The sequence below is a fragment of the Sciurus carolinensis genome, chromosome 3, assembly GCF_902686445.1.
Source record: "Sciurus carolinensis chromosome 3, mSciCar1.2, whole genome shotgun sequence".
NCBI lineage: Eukaryota > Metazoa > Chordata > Mammalia > Rodentia > Sciuridae > Sciurus > Sciurus carolinensis.
Genome location: NC_062215.1, coordinates 109916605 through 109936900, shown reverse-complemented (window position 1 = coordinate 109936900; position 20296 = coordinate 109916605). Strand labels below are relative to the sequence as shown.

The 20296-nt window shown below is 36.2% G+C and overlaps 1 protein-coding gene across 4 annotated transcripts in view; it reads left to right on the top strand.

Moving 5' to 3' along the window:
* The first annotated feature begins 6748 nt into the window (after positions 1 to 6748).
* The window catches only part of Wdsub1 (WD repeat, sterile alpha motif and U-box domain containing 1), a 44515-nt gene continuing 30967 nt past the window's right edge, over positions 6749 to 20296 (top strand). For 2 of the 4 annotated variants that reach the window (XM_047544438.1, XM_047544439.1), the window contains exons 1-5: positions 6760 to 7090; positions 9227 to 9648; positions 11463 to 11647; positions 16424 to 16516; positions 19875 to 19968. In XM_047544438.1, the coding sequence (XP_047400394.1) occupies positions 9251 to 9648; positions 11463 to 11647; positions 16424 to 16516; positions 19875 to 19968 (770 nt within the window). In that variant the 5' untranslated portion in view covers positions 6760 to 7090; positions 9227 to 9250. Of the gene's footprint in view, positions 7091 to 9226; positions 9649 to 11462; positions 11648 to 16423; positions 16517 to 19874; positions 19969 to 20296 lie in introns of all 4 variants that reach the window. The other 2 variants (XM_047544437.1, XM_047544436.1) reach the window with 2 other exon arrangements.

Sequence of the window (20296 nt, the reverse complement as noted above, 5' to 3'; positions counted from 1 at the left end):
ACAGTCCTCTCAGTCTCAGCAGCAGGAACTTGAGCAGAACCTCTTTAAGGCCCTGCCTCTGGATTAACACAGAACATTTCCCTGTATCCTGGCAGTAAAGATGCAACTCCTGGCCAGGAGCAGTGGTGCATGCCTATAATTCCAGCAACTTGGGCAGCTGAGGCAGTAGGATTTCAAGTTCAAATCCAGCCTCAGCAACTTAGTGAGGCCCTAAGCAACTTAGTGAGACCCTGTCTCAAAATAAGACATAAAAAGGGCTGGGGATGTGACTCAATGGGTTCAATCCACAGGACCAAAAAAAAAAAAGAAAGAAAGAAAGAAAGAAAAAAAAAAAAACAAAAGAAAAAAAAATGCAAACTCCTAGGGGAGACCGACCAACTACATACTTCACCCTGGCCCATTGCATAGTGGGGATAGTGGGGAGAGGTGCCAGGGAGGGCATTTTTAACAGTGCTTCTAGGACCACATGGAATAAGAGAGGAGCAATTCCTCAAAGAACTGGGTGCTATTACCCGAAGAAGAAGAAAGAATGCTCTGCAGGAGGAAATATCAAGTATCCACTGTACTGGTTCTAGGCAACACTAAAGAATTTAGAAATTAGTTACCATCTATTGAGTTCCTATGCACACAAATCAGGGGTTTCCCAAAGGGGTGTTCCATGGAACTCTATGAGTTATACATGAAAAGATAAGATTAAGTTTGGGAAATGCAGAGCAAATTGTTACTCCTCTAAGAGAATTACGGGTATTTGCAGAATAAAGTCTAAGAATTTCTTCAGTAGAGAAACCTATTTAACTTCCTTTAACTCTTTATGTCTAAACTTGACTATAAAAATCCTCATTTAAAAATATCAACTATCCTGATAAGTGGATGATGATATATAACTGGGGGGGGTGGTGGGAGGCAAGAATGGAGGAAGGATGGATTGTATAGAGGGAAATGAGAGGTGGGGAGAGGGTGGGGGAAGGAAAGATAACAGAAAGAGACAAACATCATTGCCCTATGTACATGTATGATTACACAAATGGTGTGACTCTACTTTGTGTACAACCAGAGAAACGAAAGTTGTACCCCATTTGTATATAACAAATCAAAATTTTAAAAAATCAACTATCCATTAACATCCCACAAAATGTATTTGAAATACTCTTAGGAATTATTGAGTCTTGTTATTTAATTTGAAGAAACTCTGCAAAGCAAGTATTTTTTTTTAATTTATTTATTTTGATTCATTGTACATAATGGGGTACATCTGTTGTTTCTCTGATTGTACATGAAGTAGAGTCGCACCATTTGTGTAATCATACATGTACGTAGGGTAATGATGTTTGTCTCATTCTGTTATTTTTCCTTCCCTCCACACCCTCCCCATCCCTTTTTTTTCCTCTATACAATCCATCCTTCCTCCATTCTTGCCTCCCTCCCACCCCCCATTATGTATCATCATCTACTTACCAGAGAGATCATTTGGCCTTTGGGTTTTGGGGATTGACTTATCTAACTTAGCATGATATTCTCCAACTTCATCCATTTACCTGCAAATGCCATAAATTTTTTTTATGGTTGAGAAATATTCCACTGTGTATATATTCATCAATTGAAGGGCATCTTGGTTGGTTCCACAATCTAGCTATTGTGAATTGAACAGCTATGAACATTGAAGTGGCTCTATCACTGTAGTATGCTGATTTTAAGTCCTTCAGGTATAGGCCAAGGAGTGGGATAACTGGGTCAAATGGTGGGTCTATTCCAAGTTTTCTGAGGAATCTCCACACTGCTTTCCAGAGTGGCTGCACCAATTTGCAACCCCATCAGCAATGTACGAGTGGAGTGTGCCTTTTCCCCCACATCCTCACCAACACCCATTGTTGCTTGTATTCTTGATAATCACCATTCTAATTGGCCTGAGGTAGAATCTTAGGGTAGTTTTGATTTGCATTTCTCTTATTACCAGAGATGCTGAACATTTTTTCATATATCTGTTGATTGCTTGTAGATCTTCTGTGAAGTGTCTGCTCATTTCCTTAGCCAATTTATTGATTGGGTTATTTGTATTCTTGTTGTAAAGTTTTTTGAGTTCTTTATATATTCTTGAGATTAGTGCTCTATCTGACGTATGTGTGGCAAAGATTTTCTCCCACTCTGTAGGCTCTATCTTCGCATTGTTGATTGTTTCCTTTGCTGAGAAAAAGCTTTTTAGTTTGAATCTATCCCAATTATTGATTCCTACTTTTATTTCTTGTGATTTGGGAGTCATGTTAAGGAAGTCTGGTCCTAAGCTGACATGATGAAGATTTGGACCTACTTTTTCTTGTACTAGGTGCAGGGTCTCTGGTCTAATTCTGAAGTCCTTGATCCATTTTGAGTTGAGTTTTGTGTAGGATGAGAGATAGGGGTTTAGTTTCATTTTGCTGCATATGGATTTTCAGTTTTTACCTTTTGTTGAAGAGGTTATCGTTTCTCCATTGTATGTTTTTGGCACCTTTGTCTAGTATGAGATAACTGTATTTATGTGGGTTTGTCTGTGTCCTCTATTCTGTACCATTGATCTCCCTGTCTATTTTTGTGCCAATACCATGCTGTTTTTGTTACTGGTGCTCTGTAGTATAGTTGAAGGTCTGGTATCAAAATGAGTATTTTTATTCTCATTTTATAGATGAAAAATGTTTACATGAGATAAAAAATGAATTTATTAAAAATAAATGAGGAAGCAAAACAACAAAAATCCCCCCAATTTTTCTTCATGAGTGAGTGTCAAGGTTCTGGGAGAGCATGTGGGGTAGGAAATATTTTTGTAGTCATTTTTTAATACAATCTACTGCAGTAGGTGGCATTTTATTATATATTTTAAAAATCTGACAATTTGTCTTTCCCTCTTCAAGTTACAAAAAGAAAATAAAACTTAAGGAATATCTTGATCTTCTTCATTTTGCATGTGTGTAAATATTGGAAATTGAACCTTGAACCTAGCGGTGCCCTATTCACTACCTACATCTTCAGTCCTTATCTAATTTTTTTAGTATCATTTTAGCTTTTCATTCTTACTTCAATTAACATTTAAACGAACATAATTGCAGTTTGAGACAGGATCTAAGTTGCCAAAGCTGGCCTCAAACTTGTGATCCACCTCCCAAGTAACTGGGATTACAGGCATGTGCCACCATGTCCTGCTATCTTGGTTTTCTTTAAGCCAAAAATCAGTCAACTGTTGTAACGTCATTACTGAAAATATGGAGAAATATTAATACCAACTAATCTGATCAGAGACTCTATTTGGTCAATTGATTGACAAGATAACATAGGATGCTAAAGACTGGCATCCATCATCAATATATTGTATTCCAGACTACTATGAGCAATAAACTGAAAAAAAGATTTGTTAATTCTTAAGGTGAACTATTAATTGAATTTGATTCATTGATGTCTATAATAATTTCTTCTTTATGTAATCAAAACCATGAATCTGCAACTAAACATGTATTTTAAAAAATGCATTTTTAACATCTTGAATTTTCTTGAAAAGCACTAAAAATATTGGAAAGTAGAAACAGTGCAAAAAACTTGCTACTTTGTTGGTACACCAGGACTATGGATAGTTTAATGAAAAGATGGCCAGTTAGAAGGCATAAAGTTTATTTAATGGCAAATGATATGGGGAATTGAGAAAACATTCTATGATGTCAAGATAACACAGCATGGCGCAGAGTTACTCCCAGATCCCCAGAGTTCTCCATTGTGGATGGTGCTATAGATGATCCGGGCATGAAGAATGAATTATTGCATCAGATATGAGAAAATTCCTGGGCAACTTTCAGGACTTTTTAAGACCTATAATATACATGCAAATACAAATGCATATACCATATGTGTTAGACTGAATATACTTTTTTAAACTAAATAACTCAAGAGAGTTTTGATACTTTGAACTTTACCCTTCCCAACATTTCAGAAACTCTGATGTTAGGCTTGCCTGTTAAGCAAAACAACCTCAATATATCCCTGATTATTTACTGTGAAACTGGCATTTCTTAAGTTCATGTCTCAGCTTCAGGCTTAAATAAGTCCAGGTTTCAGGATTCATTCCTACACCCCCCCTTTTTTTTTATAATTTCCCCAGTGCCTACTTTCAGTGAGCTACTTTTTTTTTTTTTTTTCAAATGAGGGATTGAAGCCACATTGCTTTATCACTGAGCTATATCCCCAACCCTTGTTATTTTTCAGTCTGAGACAGGTTCTCACTAAGTTGCTGAGGTTGGCCTTGAACTTGTGGTCCTCCTGCCTTAGCCTCCAGAATTTCTGGGATTACAGGCATGTCCCACTGTGCCTGGCATTCCTCTGAGCTCTTATTTACTATGGACCACACACTTTAATCAGTGCCTAACCAATTGCTTCACACCTATTTTGTTCCCATTGCAATTGTATTTTGAGAGCATGTATTGCCTACTATTTAATTGAAAATTTAGTTTTCCTTTAAATGTATCCTTGAAAATTTCTGTCTTCCTCAAGTAGCATTATTACAAGAAGCAGAACTAGGAATTAATGATAAATTGGATTCTTCTTATTAAATAACTCTACAATTAGTCAAGAATGCATAAAATATCTAAATATTTAATACTTTAAGTTCCAAATACTTTAAAACTGTCCTGAAATAAGTTCACTTATGTGATCAAAGATCTCTATAAATTCTTATATATTATCTTTATAAGTTGTTTCTGTATTGTATTCACAAAATATTTTAGAATGGCTCCCAAACTGCAATCTTGTAGGCTAGAGATCATTTATAATAGGGCTTTCCTCTCTGAAACTGCAGGAAGAGGCAAAGATGGTTTTATTGGCTTTAAGGTCACTGTGTCAAATTACTGGCATGTATAGTCAGAGTACTCTTTTATATGTTTTATTGAAAAAGTAGTGTAACTATTTTGCTCATCACAATAGTGAAGAAGAGTACTAATTTAAGTGTGGCAAGACATGGAGAAACAAGAACCTCTATATAATGCTGAGAGTGTAAACCACACAATCTCTTCAAAAAGCGAAAAGGTACTTAGTAAGTACTGTACTTATTAAGAATCTTTTTTTGTGGGGAGGTACTGGGGATTGAATTCAGGGGCACTCAACCACTGAGCCACATCCCCAGCCCTATTTGGAATTTTATTTACAGACAGGGTCTCACTGAGTTGCTTAGCACCTTGCTTTTGCTGAGGTTGGCTTTAAACTTGCAATTCTCCTGCATCAGCCTACCAAGCCTTTAGGATTACAGGCATGTGCCACCATGCCCAGCTCTTCCAAAGAATCTTAACATTCTTATGCCAGTATTTCCATTTCTATATAACAATATCCTAAGTATATGTTCATAAATGTGGATAAAGATTTATGTACAAAACAAAAAGATTTATGTAAAAAGATATTTAATACAGTATTAGCTATAAGAGCAAAAATGTTGAAACCACCATCCGGCTGTAGGGAAAATGTTATATAAAGTGGGTGTGATTCCATATTGGCCATTAGACAGGAAAAAATAAATACAGCTAATGAAGAAATTTTAGACGTGGAAAATACTCAGGATATAAATTTGAATGTAAAAGACAGTTTGTGGGACCTTTTTTCAATTGTTGATATTTGCCTGAGCAAAGGAAAGAAACAATTATAATTTCTGAGGGTGTTATCTTTGAATGGTGTGATTATTAGCTATTTATTTTCTTATTTATATTTTCTGCATTTCTTACAGAGAGCTCTATTATTGATATGATCAAAAACTTGATTTTGAACAATACTTTTGGCAGTACATTATATTATAATGTAATGTAATTTTGCAGGTATTACATTGGAATGTAATTAGGTGTTCAAAGTCTACAATCATGATGCACTCTGATAATTTAAAAACCTCAAGAACTTCACAAAATCATGAATTTTGATCTCCCATTCTCCCTTAGTCTTCCATTACAAGTCATTTCCCAAGATCTCCATATTTCTTGAAATGTAAGCATTTTTAGGTTATTACTCTTCAAATATATGACTTTGGTTTCCTAGGGCTGATATACTTTTAATGTATTAAAATATATGATTAAAGGAAACTCTAAAGTTGCATGTATTAAAAATAAAATATCTGTGACTTAGCATTTCATGAGAATGTAGTCTTACACTATGACGTTCATTGGAACCTTTTTACTGGATCACATGTATCTCAAAAGGTACCAGGATACCTGCAGGGTAACAGTGTAGTCAATTACACATGGGAGCCAACAGTCTACACTCAGAAAGGCTGAAGAAATAAATGCACACTGGGTTCAGCAACTACATGGATACACACTGGGCCTTGTATGGTGAGCAGGGAAACCTCAGGACTGGGGCCCTGGAATGGGCAGTCAGCCCTGGAAAGACAGCTTGGGGAAACCTGGGCGTGCAGGCAATGGCAGAGGACACCACGTTGAGGTCACTGAAGACTAGCATAAACAGAAGAGACCAATTGAAAGGGTTAGTCTTCGAGGAAAACCAAGACAGTGCAGCTGGAGAAACACAGTAAGGCAAAGGGAGATTTAAAAATCTTAAAGTAGGATACATGTGATGCGGTGTCCTTTTAGAAGCACATTTCAGGCATTCATTCATTGGACCTTGGAATCTCAGCTTTCTCAACCGAGAAAAAATTGCAACCGAAAGTCTCCCAAGCCTGAGCTCACCTCCAGCCCAGAGCTCCAGACTACCAAGGAGCGCTTGCCAGCGCGCGCATGCGCCGCGCGGCCCTGAGGGCGGGGCCTGCTTCCGCCAGAGGTTCTCTGCGGCTGCGGCGCTGCCCGCCTCACCTGTGTCTCCTGTGACCCGCTCCGCCGTCCCGCGCCGCCCGCGCGCTCCAGTCGTGGAGGTGAGGGAGGCTGTGCCCATTGCCCGGCTTAGCTGCGGCTACCCGCCCCTGGAGCCTCCTAGTCGGCGGCGTGTGAACCCTCGGTGTTCCGGAATCCGGTTCTCAAGCGCACAGGACCGGCCCGGGACCTCGACGGCGGTGCGGGTGCAAACCCCAGCCCCGCGGTGCGAGTCCGCCTCCTCCCAGAGGCCCGCCGGCTCTCAAGAGTTGGGCGAACTCTTTCGTGCAAGGGAAGTAAGTCGCGGGCATTATTCTGGGGGTCTGTGGCTCCTTTCGGGTTTGGTTTGTATTGGACGAGAACGTGTGTTGACCCTGGCCTAGTGACCGGGTTTGCCCAGAGGCTTAGCGTTAGTTGGCGGGATAGCTGAGCCCCGGCGGGTCGTCCACACCTGCGGCAGGTAGAGGTAGACTAGAGTGCGCGTTTTAGAACGAACTGCGCAGCCGGGCAGCATCCCTTGCTTCTGGCTGTACTGCCTCACCCGCTGAGGGAGCTGAGTCCCACGAAGGGGTGGGTGGGAGCCAGTTTGTTGGGGAAATCACCTGTGTGCTCGAGCGCAGTTGGGATTTGGAAGTTCGCCAAATGATCTTCATTGTTTGCAGCGCAATAATACCAGAATTTTTTATACCCCTCCCCACGACTTTATTTGACCAGCAAAAGAGTCAGAACTTTTGGGATAAGATGAAGATGGGGACAGTCATGCCTATTTTTTTTTTTTTTTTCCTTTTCTTTGCTTTTAAAATAGAGATTTCCGTAAATACGATTAAGACCAGAGAATTTTACGGGCCAAGGGTATACTTGTCCTTTAGGGCTGGTTACTACCTCTTTCTACACCATTTTTCTACTGCCAAGAACTTTTTTAAAAAAAAGTTTTGATAGCTTTATTTTCTGATTATATTCCATATATAGTATTTCAAGGCTAGAACTCATTTGGATTAAAAAAAAATATTCACGTAGTTATTTGAGCATTTGATAGGGACTGACACTGCTATGGTTACAGAGCGAGCAAAATAGATAAAACACCTCCTCCTTGGGAACATATGTTCTAGTGACTGAGACAAATAACAAAATATCTGATGGTGGCAATTGCTACACTGAGAATTAAAATGGGGTGTGATGTCTTAGCCAAGGCAGTGGCCACTTTAGGGTAATCCTTTCTGAGAAGGGACTTTGAATTTGAGATCTAAGTGAGAAATAGAATCTCAGTGGTACAGGAGGGATCATTTCAGCTCAAGAAAACTGCTTTATGAAAATGAAAGACTAACATGAGTTTAGCCAAGGAATTGAAGTCTGAGAAGTTGGCAAGAAAAATTGATCATTTAAGGTTTTGTGAGCCATGGGGAGGATTTTGGATTTTATTATTTATTATTCATGGTGGTGGTGGTGGTACTGGGGCATGAACCCAGGGGTGCTTTTACCACTGAGTTATATCCCTAGCCCCCCCCCCCCCCTTTTTTTTTTTTTTTTTGGATACAGTATCACTAAGTTGCTGAGGATCTCACTAAGTTGCTGATGCTGGCTGGGATTACAGGCCTGTGTGCCACCACACCTGGCTAGATTTTATTTTATTTTTAAAAATTTAAAATTTTTTTTTAGTTGTCGATGGACCTGTATTTTTATTTATTTCTTTACATGAAGTACTGAGAATTGAACCCAGTGCCTCACACATACTAGGCAAGTACTCTACCACTGAGCTACAACCCTAACCCTGGATTTTATTTTAAATTCATGAATTTGTTTGTGTCTCTTTTTTTTTTTTTGGCACTCTTGGTTTTCTTGAGTTTTCAGAATTGGTTCCTCATCTCAAGTTTTTTTATCTTTCACTTTATCAGACGAGGTGACAAACCATGACAACTTGACTTTCAACACAGCCACTTAAATTTTGAATGAGACTTTCGTTTTTTTATGAGTAAATCCTACAGTTGCATCTTAAAGATAGAGCAAATAGCCTTAGCTCCACCCAGTGGAAGGAGCAGCTAAGACAGTGTTAAAAAAAGTGAAAAGTCATTTTGAGATCTGAAATGAGGCAGTGTTGAGAATTAATTATGGGAAGGGCTTCAAAGTTGAAATAAGTACCTGAAGTTTTCAAAGGTCAACATTCAGTCAGTTGAAGTTATTTGTCAGGTACTTTGTCAGGAGTTGTGGAGCTTTATTGATATGACCTTGATGGGTATGCTCATCATCAGAGGTTATAGTCTTGTAAATATTTTATGTCCCTCCAGATTATCCTCATCCCAGGTAATAGAGTGTCCTTTAAAAATATTAATTTTTTGCTTTCATTGAGCTTCTTTGATTTTGGCTCTTTTATATTAACTTGAGTTGCCATTATCTTTCCTAGGGTGATGTAACCTTTACCTATTTCAAAATTGCAGGTTGTTTTACTTTAAATAAAGAATATGGTGAAACTAATGCACACACTAACCGATCATGGTGATGATGTCAACTGCTGTGCCTTCTCCTCGTCTCTCTTGGCTACTTGCTCCTTGGACAAAACAATCCGCCTGTACTCCTTAAGTGACTTCACTGAACTGCCACACTCTCCATTGAAGTTCCACACATATGCTGTCCACTGCTGCTGTTTCTCTCCTTCAGGACATATTTTGGCATCGTGTTCAACAGATGGTACTACTGTCCTGTGGAGTACTCAAAATGGACAGACTCTGGCAGTGATGGAACAGCCTGGTGGTAGTCCTGTGAGGGTTTGCCGGTTTTCCCCAGACTCCACTTGTTTGGCATCAGGTGCAGCTGATGGAACTGTTGTTTTGTGGAATGCACAGTCATACAAGTTATATAGGTATGAATATTTAAATCCTTTTCATTTTAATCTTGTTAACAAGATGTACAAAAGCAGAAAGCAAAATATTTTGATGACCTCCAGAAACAGGTAGTTGTCAAACAGCACAAGGAAAGATATTTGCCTATCTTCTGAAAGTCAAAAAAAACCCACACACGTTTAATATGATTCTTGTGGTAGATTTGCTTACCTTTGATAGAGTTTTATATTTCCAACCTTTTTTAAAGGTAAGGGTTAATCTTGTTAGTCTTTTGTGAATTTTTGCCATAAGTGCTAGGCAAAGAAAGTAATCTTGAATTAGGTTTGGTAATTTTAGGCTTATTTTTGTCACTTGGGTTTCAAGTTTTTTTTTTTTTTTTTTTCCCCCAATAATAAAGTAATGGTAGCCAAATCCTACTTAAGAGACATGCTATTTCCCTGGCTAGGATTCTTGCTGGGTAGAATGACCAAGCCTGGAAGAAAGAACTTAGTGACTGTTGTAGTGGTTGTGACTCATTGATTATTTCTTCGAGGGTTGCGGTGCAGAGGTGTGACCCACCTGAAAAAACTTTTGGAAAAAAAAAACAACACATAGTTCAGTTTACGTTAGTGATATGTTGCAACTTACCAAAATTAAAACTGTAAATTTTTATTTATTTTATTGAAAAATATACTAAAAGTTGCAGTTTTAAGGAACATTAGGTACATTAAAAGCAGAAACTTTCATTGTTACTAATTAAAATAACCTAATGTTCCTGTCCTCCTCTTATTCCATATCATCATGCAGAGCACAAATTCCAGAAGGTCAACAACTGTTGCTCATTTAAGTTTAGGTCTTAGGGTTGAAGAAGTTGTTGTATTTTAAGTGGTGTTATAAACACTAAGCCTAGTAGGAAAGCATAAAGAGAGTAAAATGTATTTTATATGAATGGAATCCAGCTGTTAGCTAAGGAATTTTTTTTTTTTTTCACTTATTGACTTCTGCCTCTTTAGCATCACTTCCCATTATAACATATATAACCCACTCATTGTTGGGTTCTCATCAGTCTGTTTTTCCTAATTGAGAAAATAATATTGTCCACACAGTGCATCCGTCTCTTCCCAAGAGATGGTAATTTGTTTACCACATTTTCTTTTCTGAAATAAAAAGCCATACTGTTCCCATCTGGGTGATTTTAACACAGAAATTGCAAGTGCTTTTGATCTTAGTATCATGATTTTCCATTTAAATAGCTTCATATTACCTTTTTTTTTTTTTTTTTTTTTTTTTTTTTTTCTTTTTAAAATACTGGGGATTAAATCCAGTGGCATTCTGCTGTTGAGCTACAGTTCCATTCCTTTATTATTTTGAGATGGTCTTGCTTTTGAGTCAGGCCTTGAACTTGTGATCTTCTGCCTCAGCCTGTTGCTAGGATTATAGTTGTGTGCATGGTGCCTGGCTTCCTATTAGCTTTTTAAAAAGTAAGGCTATGGTTGTTGATTGTAATTGCCTTTTTTTTTTTTTTTTTAAGTTTTATAGATTTTAATGTGTTCATAGTTACTCGCCATATAGAAAAATATGGAGAGATGAGGACTTTGGTTCAGATTCCCATAATTTAGGCTTGAACATGTTAGTTAAGATGTTTAAATCTTCCTGCAACTTTAGGAAGCACATCCCAGCTTTTAACACTTAAATGATACTCTGTTTCTGTAGGTGTCAGTTGCCTACAGAATGGCTATTCTCTTTGCAGAATAGCCATTTACCCTCTTTTTACTATATAATGTTGCTGTTAGAGATTGTAATATAAAGTCAAAGATGCTCTGAAATGAAACACCCCTTTTTGCTTTTATTTCAGATGCGGTAGTGTTAAGGATGGCTCCTTGATGGCCTGTGCATTTTCTCCTAATGGAAACCTCCTTGTTACTGGCTCCTCATGTGGAGATTTAACAGTGTGGGATGATAAAATGAGGTGTCTGCATAGTGAAAAAGCACATGATCTTGGGATTACCTGCTGCGATTTTTCTTCACAGCCAGTTTCTGGTTAGTTATTTCATCCTTTCAAGCACTAGAAATTTCTGTTTGTAACTTGTATGACTTTGTCCTTTTATTCATTTTCTTTTTGCCATTAGTAAATTTGTTTCTTTTAAGGAATCATCTTTTCTCTCTTCAGATCTAAATGAAATCATGAACAAATATTATATTAGAGAATCATCATTTTTAGTATATGTAAGGGGTGATTTATCTTGGTATAATAGATTCAGCTTCCTTGAATATGGCACTTTAGAGGATTTGGCCTCACTGGTTTTACTGTGATTTTTAAATACACTAGATTGATATTCAAATAGAAATGTGAAGTTAAAAAGTTGGAAACAGAAGCTGCATTTTCCCACTTACTAATTATAAAAGCTAACTTTTTAAAATAAGATGTTTGACAGCCTAATTTTAAAAAAAGAATAAACAAAATTCCTGAATATAGACTCTTAGTATTAAATAGATAATTGGAAAGCTTCCCTTTTTTATTTTCACTCTGTATGTGAGAATGGAAATTCTTCTTTTGCTCTCTCCAGACTTGTTGCCAGATCAGTGCTGTCCATAGCAATATGAGAGCCACATAAGTAAATTAAAAATTTTCTACCAGATGGAATTAATTTGAATAATGCATTTTTACCCAATATTTGTATTGTATTATTTTAATAATTGATAATAGAAATTATTAAAATATTTTCCTTTTTGTACCAAGTCTTTGAAGTCTAGTGTATATATTATACCACATTTCAGTTTCAACTAACTATATTTCAAATGTTTAGTTATTAGTTATTGGCTAGTTATTACCTTATTGGTCAGCAACTTGTCCAGACAGTAGATAGGATGGTTTCTTCATTCCATATTTCAACCCCATCAATGATTTAAGATATAATTAAGGTAAGATAAAGTCCCAAATCCAAAAAACAAAGCCTGTAGGAACCTTGCATATTCTATTTCACCCTAATCTCAAAATCATTCTTGGCCTCTAGCATTCTCTTTTGCCACACCAATATTCCTTTATTCCTGAATGCTTCTAAGATTTTTCCAAGGATTTTTTATGTGACCCTTCACCTGATTTTCTCTTTAGATATCTTTTAGACTTCAGCTGAAAATCACCTCAGATGAGTCCTCCCCTTTACCCTTTGCACTGAATCTATCATTTTGATGTAATCTTTTATTTGAATACTTTATTTTTCTTACATAATTCTTAGAGACATATCACAATTTTTAGTTATGTATTTAATTATATGGATATTTTTTGGTTTTGGTTTTTTTTATATATATTTTTATTTGTAGATAGACACTATACCTTTATTTTGCTTATTTAGTTTCATGTGGTGCTGGGGATTGAACTCAGTGCCTCACACATGCTAGGCAAGTGCTCTACCACTGAGCTACAACCCCAGCCCTGATTTTGTTTTTTGAGATAGATTCTCACTGTGTTGTCTAGGCTGGCCTTGAACTTCTGGGCTTAGGCAGTCCTTTTGCTTCAGCCTCTTGAGTCCCTGGGATTATAGGTGAACACTACTACTCCTAGCTTCTATATGGATAATGATTAGTGGTGTTTTTCCTATTAGCTTGTAAGTTCCATGCAGACATGGCTTGGGTCTATATTCTTCACATTGCCTAGAACACTATGCTGTAAAATGTAGATAGGCATTGAAATACATCATGATACAGATTGATGAGCAGGATTTCTTTTAGTGATTTACTGAAATTTTAAATTTTTTAGCCTTGTAACTTCATGTAGCAGATTAATATATTTTTTTCATGAATGTCCTCTTATATTAACTCCCTATTTTAATTAAGCAATTTATTAATGTATTGTTTTATTCTAAGAATAATGGCTTCTAATAAGAATGGTTTCTTCCATCTCTTGTGGGTACCTTCTCTACATCTTGTCAGCACTCATTGAATCTTTAATGAATTATATAAACATGGGACTATTTAGGTTTCTTCTTTTCTTTGGTTCTGAATGATCTGAAAGCAGATTTTCAGTGAAAACACCATTATTGTAGTAACTGAGAGTAAACTATCAGCAGTTTAAGAGGTCAGGAAAGGTTCACTACACCAGGCAAACCTTCTGAAAAAATTAATACGCATATCCCTATCCTGTCTACAGTGTATTTCAAAGTATACATTTCTCTCAGTATCATTTTAATTTGTTCTTTCTTTAGTGCTTCTGTTGAAATAGATAGTAGCCTAATGTGCACATTCCCTGAAGTAGATTGATAATGCTTTAAAAGTGATTATTATGGGAATTTGTGGAAACTACTTACTTGAAAGATAAAACATAATTTTGTTAATTTGGTGTTTGTTAATATTGGTTAATGCTTACAACATATAGGCTCTTCTGTCTTGTGAAATGTTGCTCAAATAAGGAAATATAATCATATTTGTGCTCAAGGATAATTGATCTCTCCAGTTTTTAAGTGGCAAAGAAAACATGATGTATTAGTTTTTCATTGCTGTGACCAGAATATTCCTCTAAAACAACTTAGAGGAGGAAAAGTTTATTTAGACTCATGGTTTCAGAGATTTAGTCCATGATGAGTGGACTCCATTACTCTGGGCCCAAGGTAAGGCAAAACATCGGTGGAGGGGCATGGTTGGAAATCACTGCTCCATTGTTCATGGTGGCCAGGAAGAGAGAGAGGAGAAGGGGCTGTAAGAAGATGAATCTTCCAGGGCAAGCCCCTAGTGAACCACCACTTCTAGCCATACCCCACCTCCCTATGGTTACCACTATTAGTCTATTTAAAGTAGGATGGACTGAATTAAGTTATAGTTCTCATAATCTAATCATTAATCTCTGAATATTCCTGAATTAACACAGGAACTTTTGAGGGACACCTTATATGCAAACCATAACACTTGGGTTATTATTAAAATTTAAATATTTTTCCCGAAGAAAAATCTATTCTAAATGTTATATTTAGGTATTGAGCATAGGCATGCTTTAAATTCCATAATTTTCCATTGTCCTAGCTGAATTCTCACTACTTATGGCAACTTCAAAATTAACTACAAAGGATCTACTTAGTCAAGAAACAATGAAAAAATAGCTCTCCTAAACAGGTCTATAATATGTTACAATTAGTTATTTATTGAGTAAAATAAATAAGCCTTAAAAAATAAGCCTTAATAAATAAGCCTTAAAAATAAGCCTTTCACCTTATGAAAGACTTACAAATGATAAGGAATTGTGTATTATTTGTCATGATTGTAAAAAGTTGTACCTTATCTGAACCTGTGCTACAGAAACCAAAATGCTTTTGAAATGTGGAAGTCTCATGGAGTTAGAAAAACTTGCAGTGAAATGGAAGTAAATTTGTTGTGTGTTAATGAAGTGTATGTATTTTTAGTGAGACAAAGTAGATAGGAAAAATTTACATACCCATATCTGTAAATCAAATACTATATAATTATGTTTTATCTCATGAGACCACACTGCATCTGTGATATTAGGTGGAATTCTAGTGAGTTAATCTAGAAGATATATAGTAATATGCTGAAATTCTCTAATCATAAATTAGTGTCTTTTTTTAAAGTTCTAAATTTATTTGATTGCTCTCCCTAAATTATATAATACTTTCTACCAAATGAGCTGAATTGATGTTATTTTGGATTTATATAATTCTAGGCTTTCCTTTGATTAAATTAGTATAAGGTAAATTATTATTCCATGTGAATTATAGAATAGGCTTTCAAGGAATTGATTCATCCGCTGGACATCTTGGTACATGTTGGTAATCACAGCTACTCCAGAGGCTGACAGGAGAATTGCAAGTTAAGGCCAGCCTGGGCATTTAGCAAGATCATGTCTCAAAATAAAAAGGGCTGGAGATGTACCTTAGAAGTAGGGCATTTGGCTAGGTGTAGTAGCACATGCCTGTAATCCCAGCAACTCAGGAGGCTGAAGTGGGAGGATTGCAAGTTTCAAGCCAGCCTCAGGATTTTAGCGAGGCCCTAAGCAATTTAGTAAGACCCTGTCTCAAAACAGGGGGTGGGTTTGGGGATGTGACTCAGTGGTTAAGTGCCTCTGGCTTCAATTCCCAGTACCAAAAAAAAAAAAAAAAGTATTAATAGTAGTAATAGGGCATTTGCCTAGCCCATTATAGGCTCTCAGTTCAATTCCTGGTACTTAAAAATGGGTGGGGGAAAGGAAATTTGGTACATCAGAAAATAGTTACGTTGGGAATGATTAACTGCTTAATATTCTTATGACTGACTCTTCCCAAATTTTCCCATCCGTGGTAGACTCATAAACTCTAAAATAGAGTTGGAAGATGCCCCACTTTATTATTTTTTTTCTTTTTATAGTATTGGGGATTGAACCCAGGCGTACTCTGCCACTGAGCTACATCCCCACCCCTTTTAAAATATTTTTTTTTTTTGAGACAGGGACTAGCTAAGTAACCCAGGCTGCCCTCAAAGTTGAAATCCTCCTGCCTCAGCCTCTCCAGTAGCTTGAACTAGAGCTATACCCCACCACTGGGCCTGGCTGAAGGTGCCCTACTTTAATGATTCGGTATTGGCCAATGCAGCCTCGAGTTATAGTCTTAAGGGCAATTTATTACAGTAGTTTCAGGTTTAAAATTATATAAGATACTTGCTAAAAAGGAAATTCTTTAACTGATATTTTATTTGATGGTGTAAGTTAATAAATGTTTCTTAATATGAATTAAATGAATAGCATTAACATGTCTCCATATAAGACATTAAAAACTTTTTGGTTTCAATGTTTCTACAATTCTTTGTATTTATGTTTCAATAAATTTACTGTTTCAGATGGAGAACAAGGACTTGAGTTTTTTCGATTGGCATCGTGTGGTCAGGATTGCCAAGTCAAAATTTGGGTTGTTTCTTTTAGCCATGTCTTAGGTATGTTTTCAAGTATTATTTCTTTAACATAATTCATGAACAGAATAAGATTCTGATTCATCTGTTTGCTTAAAGTAATCTGAAAGTGATTATAAAAATATGTTTTAAGAAACTTTGAATCAAAGTATCATATACCCATGATTTAATATTGGATGCTCACTGACCTGGTCCCTACCTCTATTATGTAGATTCTTGTTCACCATTTTGCACTTGATTTATTTTCCTTTCTTTTGGTGATTTTTTTAATAGTTTCTATGAAAATTTTAGTACTGTATTTTAAAATTATTATAGTTAACTGTGTCTTGGTAGTATGTGAGCTTTTTCCCCATGCACTGTCATATTACCTCAGGTGACCCTTTCAGTATAGAAGCTTACTTTGTTCAGTTTTGGAACGTGCTCTTCCTTTGTTATTTCTTTAATGATGCTGTCTCTACTTTTCTTTTTGTAACTCCCATCAGTTGAATATTGGACCTCTTGAACTGATTCTCTAAGTCCCCCACACCCCAACTCCAGTTTCTCTCCCAATCTTTTTTTTCACTCTTTGGAAAAATTTCTGAGCATTTTCTTTTAGGCTTCTTTTGAATTTTTATCTCATCAACCATATTTTCAAATTCTAAAAGCTCATCTTTGCTTTTTTTATAAAAATATTTTTTTAGTTGTTGATGGACCTTTATTTTATTTATTTATTTGTATGTGGTGCTGAGAATCAAACCCAGTGCCTTATACATCCTAGGCAAACACTGTACCACTGAGCTACAACCACAGCACCTTTGTTTGCTTTTTATAGCATCCTTTTATGAATGTAAGATCTTTAAGCTGTGAGTTAGTAGTTTTTTTAAAGTTCCCGTTTCCTGATCTTTTTTCTCTTGGGCCCTTTTTTTGGCTTACCTACATCCTTCTCATTCATATTACCTTCTTCAAATGTCTGGTGATCCTTAGTATTTTATTTCCATTTAAGAATTGAATAGTAAGGCCTGGCACAGTGGAATTTGCCTGTAATTCTAGCAGCTTGGGAGGCTGAGGCAGGATTTCAAGTTCAAGGCCAGCCTGGGAAATTTAGCACGACCCTCTCTCAAAATAGCATAGAAAAAGGACTGAGGATATAGCTGAGTGGTAGAGCACCCTGGGTTCAATCCTCAGTACAAAAAGAAGAAAAAAGGAATTGGGTAATAAAATGATCAGAAACTCTGTGCCCATGGATTTGTTGTTGCTGGCTTCTTGTGTGAATGAAGAGATGGCTCTTAAGGGGAAAGGGTGGAGGGCAAAGAGGGTGGAGGTCTTTGTGGGCTCCCCATGCAGTCATTATTTTTCTTAGAAAAGTTTTGCCTGGGAGAATAAGCAGCTGGATTTTGTGTTGGCTCTGTAGGATGGGATTAGGGAGGGATTGGAGGAGGACACTGAATGTTCATGTGTACTTTCAGTTAAATTTTTTGTTTCCAAGTTTATATCTGTCATTCTGATTTTTGTTTTTTTTTTTCTGGCTGCTGATAACTGAAGTCCTGAGGGGTTCTGAAGAACAGAATAACTTTCTTCTTTGGTTACAGCCTCCTCCCTTTGTACTTCTCTATACTGCCTCAATTATTCTGCTTTCTGCCTTCCTGAAATTGGTTTCAGTTTCTGGTTTGCTGATGACCTCCTTCCTGATTCTCTTCATGCATGTACATTTATGTCTTTATTAATTTATTCATTATTATTTTAATGAAGACTGAAAGTTTGTGGTCACTTGGCCATCTTGATTCAGATGCCTCAAATTATTTCATTATTTGTTCCCTAATAGGCTTTAGTTAAATCACGAACTACTTAGTTAAATCATTCCCAACTTAATTATTATTTTCTGTCATTCATAATTATACTAGTATGTTAAGAATGGCTTATAATCAGGAAAGAACTACATTTCCTTTTTGGTGGAAATTTATTTATTGCCTTTTAGATCGCATGTAATAATCCTTTTAATTTATGTCCTGTTGGTGAAGATGAAATTTCCTTTACTTTCTGGTCTCTCCTAACTCTTCCTTCTGCCTCTTCCTGTACAGAAGTAAAATTCTGGTAAGAAACAGTAAATACAGTCATGTAAATGGGTGTTCCAAATACAATTATCCTAATTGTTCAAAAGGAAAGCTTTCATACACTGTAAAATATTTTTACACTGACTTTTAAAAAGACATAACAAGCTGGAACACTAAGCTACTTGGAACATTGAGGCAACATGATGGAAGTGTGAGACAAACCTGGACAATTTAGCAAGACCCTGTCTCAGAACTTCTGGGAATATAGCTCAGTTGTAGAAAGCCCCAGGTTCAATCTCCAGTAACAAACAAAACAAAGTACATGTAATAGTTTATAAATGTGTAGTTAAAAGACTTTTTATAAAGAAGTTATGCGCACCTTATTTTAATTCCTTATTTGTAGGGAGTAGTAGTTAGATATTGATATATACATGACAACATAAATTATTAGGGTCATATTGCAAGTTCTGTAGTCTTCATTTGATTTGCAGCTTAATATTTTTGCTGTGTTTGTTAAAATGAAAGCCTTTTGAAGTTCACTGTATTTCTAGCACTTAGCACTGGTGCCTTCAATGCCCAAATCTGCTCTTCCAGGTAAATTTTTCCCTCCATTTTGAACTTGAAACTTTTATCTGCTCTTATAACCTTTTGTTTAATTAAATGCTTGATATCCTCCTTAGGAACCATTAACACTTCAAAACAGGTTTCAGTATGTCTGATATAGTTATAAATTTCACTTATTTACTTGCCTCACCCCAGGCTAACTTCTTAATTATTTTTATAGTTTGTCACTAAAAACATATTGAATTCCCTTAGTTTACCCTAAAGGTAAGAGTTGTGATATTTATTTTCAGTAATTCTAGAAAGCATAAAAAGAATTTCAGTGTTTACCATACTTTGTAGGAGTGTTACAGATATGTTAGAATTATGAAAAAATCACCATTGGTTATTTTTACTTACAAAATAAGAAAATGGTTTGCTGATGTGAGATTATTATAGAATAATAAGCATTGGGTTTCTTAGTCTTTTGGAAAATTCCTATGCTTTCTTTTTAAAATTGTGGTATAGCTTAAATGTTTAAAAATAATTTGATAGTTATAAAATTACCCCAGTCTAGCCTTTGCTGAGCACATCATTTTTTAATTCATTTTTGAGCTTTAGAAGCCTCTTAATCACACTGTATTCCAATTATTCGCTTATATGTGTAGATCTCTGAGCTGCATGAGGATTTTTAATTTTTGTGTATTTTAGGTGCTCAAAGTTTATTGAGTAAATAATTGAAATAGTGTTGACTTAAAAATAAATTCTAAGCATGGTCAGCTTCTTAATTTTTCTCACTTCATTAATTGTAGGTTTTGAATTAAAGCATAAAAGTACACTGAGTGGGCACTCTGCTCCTGTTCTGTCTTGTGCTTTTTCCCATGATGGGCAGATGCTAGTCTCAGGGTAAGTGCTTTAATTTTCTTAAATCATTTTGATATGAAATGGAAAAGGCAATCAGAAAATATAAAGTATAAAAGGCTAGTACTTAAAGCATAAAAGGATAGCTTGATGAATCATTGTAATGCCTACTTGTGTAACCATGACTGGGGTCAAGAAATCAAATATTGATGGTTCTGTCCCAGAAACCTTCTCCTTCTAGTGTTTTTTTCTGGTGACAGTACCTCAGGTTGTAGGAAGTACTACTTTTCTTTTAAACTGTTTAAAACAAATCATACCATGTGAATTATTTTGTGTCTAGCTTCCTTTACTCAGCATATGCTTATGACATCCA